The sequence below is a fragment of the Micrasema longulum genome, unplaced genomic scaffold (assembly GCF_059751315.1).
Source record: "Micrasema longulum isolate JH-2025_06_02 unplaced genomic scaffold, ASM5975131v1 h1tg000444l, whole genome shotgun sequence".
NCBI lineage: Eukaryota > Metazoa > Arthropoda > Insecta > Trichoptera > Brachycentridae > Micrasema > Micrasema longulum.
The window spans coordinates 410,142-423,346 of record NW_028277643.1 but is presented as its reverse complement, the minus strand read 5'-3'; the positions used below and the strand labels follow the sequence as shown (position 1 = coordinate 423,346).

Here is a 13,205-nt window from a genome sequence, read left to right as displayed (position 1 = left end):
TGGAGGTTGGATTCTAACTTAGTGAAAACCTATTGCCTCGTATATAACGCTTGCATAAAACCTACTCCTACATTTCCTCTGCGGATGCTTTACTACGCTGCAAAACAGCAAAATGCCAAGATTTGAGAAATTTTGTTTCAGAATAATACTGGGTGTGCAGTGGTGGTATGACTTTGTAAGAAATTAAGAAATAAGATAACGGATGCAGTGAGCCCCAGCGACAACTGTCAAGTGAGGGCAAACCATTTACTGTGAATGACTCCTAAGAGCCTTAACCGAGCTTGCCTATTTTACAAGGCATCAGGTTCTCAACGTCCTGCGGTGCTATACTGAACCGCTCTCACAGACGTAGAAAACCCTTTTATTTCGCTGCCAACTGTTCGTCAGCAGTTCATTTTAAAACAACGGGACGTTAAAATGACTTGGAAAAATGCTGGCAGATAACAAAAGTGCTTAGAGGCCTTTTGTAGACACCAAATCGCACCTTTAGAAACGACTCAACAAAAAAAGAGCTCAATTCGAGTTAAGATCATAAAATGAATTCAATGAACATTATCTTTCTTTCTGCAATAAAAAAAACGCAACATTCAGGTGGAAATAGAACAAAACCGTTACATCGGTGTCTTTATTACTCAGAGAATTTAGATTTCACATCAGTATCAATACTGTTGTGTTTACATTGCTGTGTGAAGGACGTAACGTAGACAAACATATAGTGACCAGCGACTAAAAGCCGGTTGAGTCGATTTTATTTCGATGCAAACGGCATGTTTACTTTATTTAAAAAAATATTAAAATGACCAATTTAGCTTTGTGATTGTTTCGTTCCGACTTCCTAATAATCTTAGTGACTTATTTACGTTTATGTCATTTCGTGAATAAATAAAAACATGTGTTGGGTGACCTGATCTGACCTAATGAAAAATATTTCGTTATTTAATATGTCGAAGTGCTTTTGTTTGTTTTTTTTCATCTTATAATGATTCATTAAATAAATGACTTGTTTAAAATTATAATAATTCGGATTAATAACGTTTTTTTTTCATTGATTTATAGCTGAAAGCCTTCGGTATAATTTTAAATTCAAAATTTGGTGCTTACTTCGAAAAATACGAAACAATCGATGAAAGAATATGAAGGTGTCAAAATTTATAATGTTCTTTTGCAATTTATTTATTTGTTTATTAGTGTGTACACGGCACAAATGCCTTTTATAAACATAAATATGTTTAACATAACAGTGTTCTATTACAAAATTATGATATAATATAATAACAATATATTTGTACATATTTATATTACACAGTTGTTTTATAAATTATTCCAAATAATAACTTTGGGATCTTAATACTTGTCATACTATAAAAAAAAAAAATTAACAATAAAAATGAAGATAACGCAGTATATTCGAAATAGCAAAAATCATAAATCATTGATTTATTTTTTTATTTTTTTTTATTTTATAAACATAAACGGCAAATCTGCCTTTTACAAACATTTATAATATTAACATATTTGGTTTAATGTTTTTTTTTTAAAAAACATGAATTTCCCTACACCCAAGATTTATAAAAAAAAATACACTAAAAATAAACCAGATTTATATTGAAAAAAATAACCTAAAAACTATACAGCATATTCAGTAGAAGGTTTAAATAATAAAACGTTCTACAGTAAAACAACAAGAAAATCATTAGTACTGTTTCACACAGCTAGGCAAAGTGAACAAAAAAGTGTATGTATTATGAAATGCATAAATAAATAAATATAATTACCATTCACCATCTTTGAAAAGTTCAAAAGGTTTTTTATATAGGATCAATACCCTACACTAAATACTCGTAAATCATATACATGGGAATAATTATTGCCGAGTTCATGAAGTCTGTTTACACTGTCCGTGAATTGTTGCTACAAAACGGTGGCACCTATCTTGTCATTCTTCCAGGCATCTTGAAGCTGATAAGAGATCATAGTTCAGGGCAATCCCATATTGAATTAACAATTTTGAATAAATTTAAAAGGTCTTTAATTTTTCTTCTACTTAACGATTTAAGTTTTAACAAATTTAATGTTTTTAGTAGAAAATCGTCATTTAAAAATTCATGACTGATTCTAAGTTTAAAATCTATATACCGTAAAAATTTTTTTTGGACTATTTCAAGAAAATTTTGGTGACAATTGTAGTAAGGAGTCCATATTGTAGAGTTATACTCTAACTGGCTTCTCACTCATGAAGTATACATCAACTTCAAAGTGCCTATGTTTTTTAATTCCTTAGTCACACGTAACATGAAGCCTAACATTTGTTGAGATTATTACAATGTATATTGAATGCCTAAGGTATAATACTAACTGTCTTCTGATAAGAGCTTAGGGGTTCTCAACTGTTTTAAAAATAAAATGTAAAAATAAAGAAAATAATAAACCCCCTAAAAAATTAAAAATTTTAAAATTAAAAAAAAAATTAAAAACGATAAAAAAAACAAATATCTAGTCATACGTTTATGAATATATTCCCAAAAAGTTGATTTTTTAATTGTGTCGTTTTCGTAAAAAAGATCAAAATATAGAGCGGACATGGGATAAGATGATAATTAAAAAAAGTGTACCTGTTGTAATGATTAAGGACTGTAACAGCTCTACCTAATGCAAAGTGTATATATTATTGTCCACCGTGGTAACAATGAAGTTGTTCGCTAGATAACATGTAAGCTGGAAGTGTACAGTATAATATACCCACAGTTAACACTCGACACGATCCAAAGGCGGATTGGGAAATTAACAGTGAACAGGCGACAGCTTAGTACTGGACATGTGGCAGATTTCACCAAATTTATGACTTAAATCTATCGCGCACTATCCTCGAAACGATGCCGCCCATAGGTTAATTTATCTGATATTCGGTGTCCTGAAGAACAAAGAATTCAGCGATCAATATGTTTATTTTTTGGGTGATACCAAGTGTGTTGGATTTGTTCCGACGTTTCGGCTACCATTGCAGGAGCCATCTTCAGGGTAAATTGAGTGTGTTGTACAAAAAAGTGTGTGTTTAAATACTAGTAATTTGTTCCGTGTCGCAGTTGGCAGTAGGCACATTTTTATTCATTTTTGAAGTATGTAGTGCTGGGAACCATGTTGAGTTTAATTTCAGCCCGTCGTCTTTGTTTATGTTATTTTGTGGTCTGTGTAATTCAATTGCCTCTTTCATTATTCGTGCTCTGTAACTACTGGGTTTAAAGCAAACATTTTGGTTGAAATGAAAAAAAATGTCCGGTGTCTATAAAGTGTTCCGCTATTGCAGATTTGTCAGGATGCCCAAGTTTACACGCTCTTTTATGTTCCTCAATCCTTTTCTTCGCTGTGCGCCCTGTTTGTCTTTTGTCATTGGCTGGTGATAAAAGTATCAGCTTTTTTGCTTTACAAAGGTCAACAAATTAATTTGACGAATTTTACTTATTTTTTATCACAGCAGAACAGTACAGAACGCCCAGGCTCGAGAATTATCACATTTCATCTTTTTTTTTTGTTGCTCACCGGAAATCGAACCCGGAACCACTACACATATTATATTATAACCACTACACCAATGAGGCCTCTAGATGGAAGAGTTGAGAAAATGTCGGTGTTTGAACAAAAACGGAATGGTGAATGAAACACAGTGTGTAAAGTTGCCACTTAAACCAGCCAATGGCAGGTCATTAGTCATGCAAACGCCTAGGCTTCCGATTTCATTCCCATAAATGTTTTCCCTCTCTGTTGCAATAAACGTCAAAGGCGTATTAACTTATCTTTAAAATGTTAAATGACATATAATTTGATACTCTGTATTGAAAGTTGTAAATAAATTTACAAGCATCTGGTGTTAGATACAAGTTATCCATTTTCCGAGCCTTTTTTTATCATTTCTAAATATTTTCATTTGGGACTGAATGTAGGAAAATAAGTCTTTTTCTATCGGTTTGATTTTGAAAGTATTCGCAAACTTGCTTTCGTTGAACGAACACAGGTGTATTTTGTACTCCTTTATCACGAAAGTAACATGAAACTATGATTGTAAGCATACTGAATCCATCGTTACAATACTAACTTTCGTCGATGCGTTCAGAATTTATAAAATTTCATTGCAAATTAATTAATGACATTTGAAAATAGTTGCTGAAATCACATGTACAGCTTTTCTGAAGATAAGATATAACTCATCCAATAAAAAGGCATAAATATATATTAGCTATTGAATACCTCTTAAAGCGTTAAAAAGATATTTAAAAAGGGCCCAAAACTTGAAATATTTGGGTTTGTCATTTCAATAAATATTTATAATTTTCGCACCCAGTAATGCAAAAGGCACTGCAATAGAAAACCATATGCAGCGTATTTTAATCATCTACATTTCAGGTGCCAGTTTAGAAATAATAAAAAAACTGCAGTTTTAACAACCTTTAAGATCAATATCTCACTACCACCTTACCAGGAATCAAACCCAGAATTTAGGGATCAAAACTCAAAAATACAACATAACGGAATTATCTCTACTTGATTTGATTATTCAGGTTTCTTACCAGCCATCGAGTCATGACATACGGCTATTTAAAAGTATTGATTAAATTCAATGAAGAAAATTAGACTTTCTTATCAATCGGAGCATATCTTCAATACAAATTTTGCGAATTGCAAATTCAGGGCAAATTTTCAATGTTTTTAAAAATGTTTACACGATATTAATGATGTTTATTTAATTTATTTTTAGGCTCAAATGATTGTATCGATTTGGTGATGGAAATTTTAATGTAATAGCTGTTAAAATTACGAATAAAATAAAATAAATTAAATCTTTACTACTCCTTTCGCACCCAGTGGCGCATAAGAGACTGCATGAGCAAGGCAAATGCGGAGTATTTTGGTCATTTAAGCCATAAAGGTAAGGTGTTCAGTCCCACACTTCAAGTCCACAAACAATGGAATAATTATCAGGTACATTTGGTTTGGTAGCAAATACGTACAAAATGTTTTCAATAATAATTTAGGATAAGTCACTGTTTTAACCCTGCGTCAATAAACCTAGGCGCATGACACCCGACACATTTTTAAACGCTTACTCCTCAACATTTTTTTGAAAACGTCTTATCTTCTCCCATTCAGTACTTAGCTGAAGTAAAAATACTGACGTATCGATAACTTGCTTTGTTTTAGTAGTGCCTTGCGCTTGGTCTAAGATAGGTCGGTTTAAAGTGAGGTTGATAGATAGGCGGCCTCCGTGGTGTAGTGGTCAAGACGCTTGACTCACGCACGGAAGGTTCCGGGTTCGATTCGCGGTGAGAACACAAAAAATTAAAAAATGTGATTTTTCTCAAGCCTGGGTGCTCTGTGATGTAATTCACCACTGTAATTAGGCCTCCTGGCCTGTTGTGGTGCAAAAAAAAAATGTTGGGTGCCTCATAGCTAGGTTCATAGCATGTGTAACATTTTCAGGCACATAAAATACAAAAAGAAATGCCTTAGTTTTTTTTTTAAGCAGTGCCTTTTTTTTCAATTGTATCTAATTACATTAATTAAAAAATGTATTTTTTATTAAATCTCAGTTTATTTCGACTTTTTGTAAAACAGTTTTTCGAAATACGGTGTTATACAATAACGTCCGATACATGTAAAAAGTACTTTTGAGTCATTATACACTTGATTTTAAGCGAGACGTTTAGTTATTTTCACTCAATAAAAAAATCATACAATATTAATTACAGCAGTTCAACCCGACAAATTTTCACCAGTCAAAAAAAGATATTGAAACTGACTTTTGAATTCAATGGCATCTACTATGATCCGCATTTTGATAATCACTTTAATGGGTTGATATGTGTGGTTTTGTAAGCATAATGCAGCGATGATAAATATTCAAAGATAAGTCAGAAAAACGCACCGGATCATCATTTTCTTGACAGGGACAATCATCGCGTAAATCGAACCGCTGGCCACAACAGGTTTCATTGTTTTTTTTCCGCATAGTTAGAATTGATTAAATATTTTTTTTATTAAAAGTAAAACACATAAAAACAAGTAATTTTTTTTTAAAATATTCTTAGATAATGTGTTTTGCGCCTTATCCATCCAAGAAATAAAAAAACATATTAATGTAAAATAATAAATAATGTATTTTTAGTTATTGGTGTCCCCCACCCCCAGTTTATTTAACGAGTAGTGTAAAATAGTTTCATTGACATTGGGTCAAATAATTTTATTTTTATATTCCAAAAATATACATTTTTAATAAATTTATACATCATACATATGTAGTCAAGAAAAATCTCTTTCATAAAAATAAAATAATACTGATTAAACCGAATGTTTATGGATATAAAAAAATAACAGATAGAGTCAATTTTAAACCCTACATAAGCTTATATTTAATTTACTTGTACAAATATGAAATCAATAATTTTACGTTTAAAAACATTTGTGTGATTTTAGTTGCTGGTCAAAGATATGCTTTTCTTTTAAATTTGTGTTCCAATAAAATATTCTTCATTGCAAAATCCATTTTCTTTGATATTTGAAGTAAAAAATATATGAATTATTGCGTGTCACGTGGCATCGATATATTTTTTTAAATTTCGAAGTTTTGCATACGTCCGTACTTACAATGTTTGTATAAAAACATGGTTAATGATTTTTTAATGTGTTAATGATTTTTGTAATGATTGTCGATTTCCAATAAACTTTCATTATCCTTTATGAATTTTTTAACCACGATTTTCTAAAAATAAATGCCACCAAATCATTTTTCTATAGGTATGAAATCATTAGAAAATGTTTAATAGGATAGAGTTATTATATTTAATATTCTTTATCTGGACATGAAAGATTTAAATAAAAAAAGACATGTTGTTTAGAAAATATTATTCCTGTTTATCAAAACCGTCGTTTGTTCTCGCCATGGTGTCTTTTTGAGCATCTTCTTTTGTCCGCTTCATAAGCCTCCATTTTTTCATCTCTGTAACTTCTATGACAACATAACCTGCCATCCCAACGATGAGTACAGCCAGGAGAATGTAAAGCTTGACATAGGTCCTTAAGTAAGGAGAGTAAACGTAGGCGATGATAAATCCAAGAGATTCCCAAAGGCGGAAGTTGCTGTAAGCTGCCTCTTCTCTTGCCGGGAACAGTATTCCACAAAGCGCTGAAAAATAATTTAAAAAATTGTTACAGAAAAAAACAAAAAAAGTTAATAAAACATTATGTAAATAAATAAATCACTGATAGCTATATCAGACCATAAATTGTAGGAAAACAGTAATTTTCCCACTGACTATATATAAACATATAAATATAATAATGTATTTAAAAGAATAAAATTAAAACTTGGCTACATTTAAGAACCGCCTGAAGCATAACTATATTTATTTTTTTGTACATAATGTTATTTGTACATTGGCGGGCTTATAACCAAATGGTAATTTCTTCTAACCATCCAATAAAATCATAGTTTTATTTTTATAATTCAAGTTACAAAACATATACAATAGAAACAAAAGATTAAAAAGCTACAGATATATAAAAAATATTAACGCATTTATTTTTAAGTTACCTTAAACAAAACTGTTACTCAATGGGAAAAAGGAAAAAAGAGGAAAGGGGAAAGGAGGAGAGATAAAGGAAGAGAAAGGAAATATTATATTGTATCCTCAGAACCCTAACCTCCCTTCGTTTTTAAATAATGTACTCGTACTTTCATCAGGCTTATGATAGAAGCAAGCTTTATTCTTTCCATTAAAAAGAAGCTGTTATTTTTTTTGTACTAATTTTTGAGAAATTCTGTGTTTGACCAGTCTGATTTTTGATGAGATAGATGATTTTGATCTAAGCAATAAGTCCGCTAGAGAACTTAGTCATTTTCTTTTAAGGTTTAAAATAAAAATAAAGAAATATAACGAAACACTGGCTAGATTGTAATTTTGAAACGCTTAACACTGAAAAATTTATGTGTTTATTATTTAGTATTACAAAAACAGGACAATAATCAGTTAGTTGAAATTCCACAAATCAGATTATGCCTTTGCTAATTGCGCTTATATATGTTTTCCATTATATGCAAATCAGTAATTAATATTTGATTGTCTTTAAATTGACAGAGCGCGGGTGAGTTGTATGGAAACTGTATTCAAATATTACCCTAAATAAACCTGAATGTGTGGTGTCGGTAGCATTTTTTGAATAGTAGATTCATCCGTATTACATTAAATTCGCCGAGTAACCAAATTTTTGCCTAGATATTTTTATATCTAAATATTTTCTGTAATTTTGGAAGCATTATTAATGATTACTTTTGCTTACTTATTATTTTTTGTGTGGATATCTGATATGCATACAAAAATGTATTGTGTGGTTCTGGTAACATTATTTTAAATGTCATTTTCATCTTCATCACACTTCGATTGCTCCAAACAAAAAATAAATGGTAATACCTGAAATTCTAAACAACCAAGGCCCGAACGGGCTATTAATTGTGACCCGTAGGGTCAGTAAATGGATGCACGGAGGGCCGATTTCACGAGACGGCTAAATCTTCTAGCATGTAACAGTCAGCTACAATCGAATGATTCTTGCTAGTAATAATTAATTTGTTTTATAATCGTTTTTCCCAATTTAAGCGTGACTGTCATTTAAAATAAATTCACCTAGTCATTTATATATTTACGTATGCATGCATTAGTTAAGTACTAAACATATCGAGAAAAATAAATATTAATAAACGTATAATAAATAATAAGCTAAATTATGTTGGTAGTTTTTTTGAAAATTTGAAATCATTTTAAACATTTTTTTTACAAAACACAAGACCAAATAATATGGCGTTCTATTCTACCATTACGATTAAAAGGGATGATGGTTTGTTTGTAAAAAATACTCTTATTCTCAATTTTCACTAAATATTTTTCGAAAGTGTTTTTGTTAGTACATTTGTTAATACTTTCAATAAATTTTGATATCCAATTCAATTTATTTCTACGTTAAAACAAATCCAATATTTTCTTAAGTAAAAGATAAACATAAACATTAAATTTTGGTCCTTTTCGTAACAAAATTTTGTAACCATAAAAAAAATCATATTAGAAATTTTCTAAGCGAAAATCAACATTACTTTCTCAATATTACCGTATAAAATAATTCAGACTGAACAAACATCTAAAAAAATATTTAAGCACGTGAGCAATTTAGTTTATTTCAAAGGATTCGAATTAATCATACCCTTAAAATACTGTATAAAATAATCTGTTTTTTTTTTCATTATGAAAAGATATGAAAAACAATAAGTTATCATAGTGAATACGGCATTTATTATGTACATAAAATACAACATACATAGATTATTTATCACACGAAGGTAAAATGATCAGTCCTACACTTCAGGTGTCAGTACGAAATGTGAAAACTATGAAATACTACAGTAAAATTAAAGTTGAACGTGTGGTTATTAATTTCGGTTTACCAGTGCCACTGTGAGATTCTGAACGCTCTCTAGGGGACAAGAAGGCGTTGGTAGCACGTAATAAGTATTTAAACAACGCGCTTGCAACGTTTTCTCAACTCTCTTGAGAGCGTTTAGAATCGCACTGCTGGAAAAACTTATCACTTTTCTATCTTACTTAACGATGACCGAGTTGGTATTTTTTTTTTGTTTCATCAATGCAGTGATCTATAAACTATTTTTTTTATTTTATTACAGTCTCATAGTCACTTTCTATAAGTACAAAACTCGGGTTTTAATTTTATGTCTCGACTTGCTGGAAAAAAAAAATTCATTCAGTATTTAGAGGTGAGATAAAAACTTTAATAATTGACGTGTAGCTCAATAACAGATGTTTATCACGTCGCGTCGGTAAAAAGTCCTTAAATTATTTGACCGATCACAGCTGAATTAAATTAGTTTATAGTTGTCGTTTATAGTTAACGCCAAATGTCAAAGTCAACACAAGTCGAGTTTCAGTTTGTCCGTTTATACACATTGCAAGGTTTACGAGTATTTCATTTTATGATGAAAATGTTTAGATGGTGTGTTTTGTTTAAATTCATTTCAACAGAGAGGGAAAACATTTTTGAGAACGGAATATGGGAGTCTAGGCATTTACGGGGCTTACGACCTGTCATTGGCTGGTTTAAGTGGCCACTTTACACACTGTATAACATTCACCATTCTGCCCATGATTGAACATCCACACTTCCTCAACTCTTCCATCTGTTGACTTTTGTGAAGTAAAAGAGCTGAAACCTTTATATTTAGTGAGATTCATCCGGTTGAACCAAATCACCTACTAGGCAACGCCTGAAAACAATTTTCCAATTTAATTATAATCAAATCGTTCATTGCCAAAAAACGTTGATTTTCGAATGAACGAAATTAATAGGAAGACCCATGGCTTCAGTTTTTTCGGGTATGTGGAGGGAGTTCTTCTACCAAAGTATTTCACTGTCCCTGAAGCATAAGACTGATGTTTTTTATATAGGAGTTGCGATATTTTTAACCTTACTTATGATATACAAAGTATATATTTCAACAAGGGGATTGATTGATTTGGTGTTTTTTTGTAGAACTCCATATTTAAACTTATAATTAGAAATCAAACACTGATTTGAGTCTACTGAACACTCTATTTTATTTTTACAAACATCAACTTATAAAAATAAAAACTTCGTGACAATTGTTTCGCCTTATTAGGGCATTTTCAAACGAATGTCGAAACGAACGAAACAATTGTCACGAATAAACTTCTTAGATTTTCACGGCCGTTAAGATGCACACTAAGTTTTTCTGGGTTATTATGCCGTGTGTCGTTCGTACTCTCTACCGACGTTTCGGATCGCGTTACAGCGTCCATCATCAGGAACATCAACCCTGATGATGGACGCTGTAACGCGATCCGAAACGTCGGTAGAGAGTACGAACGACACACGGCACAATAACCCAGAAAAACTTAGTGTGCAATTGTCACGAAGTTTTTTTTTTATATGTTTATATTTGTAAAAATAAAATAGAGTGTTCAGTAGACTCAAATCAGTGTTTGATTTCTAATTATAAATTTAAATATGTATAAGCCTACAAGGCGTTTAAATAAATAAATAAATAAAAAAGCATGATTATTCTATATCGATAAATGTTCTATTAGAATTGGTAAAACGATAAACAATTACGGAGAGAAACTTTTACCGCGTCGGTTTTAACCGACAAGTGCGGCCATTGTAATTGAGCTGCTGTGTTGATAGGTAAAATAATTAAAATAATTCGATATGTTGTAACGCGTTCTTTTGACCATGCACTAATCGTTTGTCCGTATCGTAGTCAGCGCATTTGCCAAGATACAAGAAGTCTCGGGTTCAATTCCCGACATTTTCAATACAAAATATTTATTTTAAAAATAATTTTATGATGTGTATGTTTTTAATAAATATACAGATCAAATAACTTATAATTATATTTTATAATTTTTATTTATTTCAAGAACTGCTTTATAAACATACAAATAAAACTTCTGCTTAATTTTTTTTTTCTTATTTTAAGACTAGCTAAAAATTTTATCTCAGCTAATTATTGTTGAGCCTGTTATAATAATTTTTAATATCTGAACTAAACAGACAAGTTTCTTGCATAAAAATGACTATTGTGCGATGTTGTTAACTCTTTAAGACCGTATGTTTGTTCAAACATTCACCAACTTTGCGATTTTTTTCCATATAATAATGTCTGGTTTCTGTTTTCTAATTGCTGGCAATCTTCTCTATGGTATGTATTTTTTGTAGCAAGGTTGCAACCCTGAATGTCACCTGAAATGGAATTTACACTTTGATTTGACAGTTTGACTCTCGTTAGAGATCCTGGGCCGCAATAACAAACACTATTTTCAAAGGTACATACTGAGACGGTATAAAGTAAAATCGATATTTATTTACAAAAATGTGTGTATTTGTATAAAATTTTAAAGTATCTTCATCGGTAACCTATTACTAAACATGTTTAGAAAAAAATGTCAAGAATTTTTTATTTATACGGAAAACTTTATTTTAGTTTGTAGATAACATTGAAGATATATGTAAAACTTCCATTATAAAACGGGCTTGAATTCTTTTGTCATTATTTGCATTATTTCAGGTTCAATTTCAACTAGCTTGTGACGAAATATGTTTTAATTTATGTATTTGTATTACATTTTTTCATTAAAATTGTTATATTATTTTTAATAAATTAATTTTGGTGTATATTTGCAACTGGCTTTTATTTTACACAATTATGAAAAAAACAATCTTACAACTTAATGTATGTTCAAACAAGTACAGTAATAATTTCTCAACTATAAGGAAAATATAACAAAGATGTTTTGATAATTCTCTGATAGCAAATAATTTTTACAACTCCCCATTGTATAAATTCAGGTTTTGCAGGATTAAAAGGAAATTAATTTTTATTTCATGATTTTAAACATCGGATTTGCCTGTCGCTTTAAAGGAATGATTAAATGCTATCGGGATTAAAGCAATATTGATTTAATTTGTCGGGGATTTTTAATCAGAATATTCTACGCTCGTGTTAAACAAAGCAAGATTGATTATTTTCACTACATTGTCTTTTTGAAATACGTTGCTATTGTATTCGTTGAATTAGATTAGTGTAAAGGCTATTTTTAAAGTGAAAATATTAAGATTAATTAGTTAGCACAAGATCAGATGCAGCAAAAAACTTTCCATGTTCGTCAATTAGAAAATTGATGAAATTTCAAAGAAACTTCGAGATAAAACTAAAATTATGGTTTATGAATAATTTTTTAATCTAAAATTTAAGAAAATACGGATTTTGTAAAAAAAACACATCCATACAATTTCAATTATAAACCAGTATGTTTCATCTTTGTCGAGGTTTAAAAAAAGATTTTAAATTATTGTAAGTATGTTGTCCGCGTAGTGGTATAGTGGTCAGTGTGTTTGCCTATCTTGCTAGAGATCTCGGGTTTGATTTCCGATATGGTCGATATAAAATATTGATCAAAAAAAGTGTTTTTACACTGGAATATTTTTCTGTGTCCCTTGACCTGAAGCATGAGATTGATTATTTATCTAACCTTCATTTAACGAAAAGCCGTTCAAGATACACTACGATTGGTTTAACAATGCAGTGCCTTATGCATCAATCGGTGAAAATAGATTGGTGGTAATGATAAATT

At 30.6% G+C, this 13,205-nt stretch overlaps 1 protein-coding gene across 8 annotated transcripts in view; it reads right to left on the bottom strand.

Annotated features, from left to right (window-relative positions):
* Nucleotides 1-6,150: 6,150 nt before the first annotated feature.
* Nucleotides 6,151-13,205, bottom strand: part of LOC148281517 (UNC93-like protein) — a 96,329-nt gene continuing 89,274 nt past the window's right edge. For all 8 annotated transcript variants that reach the window (XM_088226589.1, XM_088226595.1, XM_088226592.1 and 5 more), the window contains exon 10: nucleotides 6,151-7,174. In XM_088226589.1, the coding sequence (XP_088082715.1) occupies nucleotides 6,894-7,174 (281 nt within the window). In that variant the 3' untranslated portion in view covers nucleotides 6,151-6,893. The remainder of the gene's footprint in view (nucleotides 7,175-13,205) is intronic.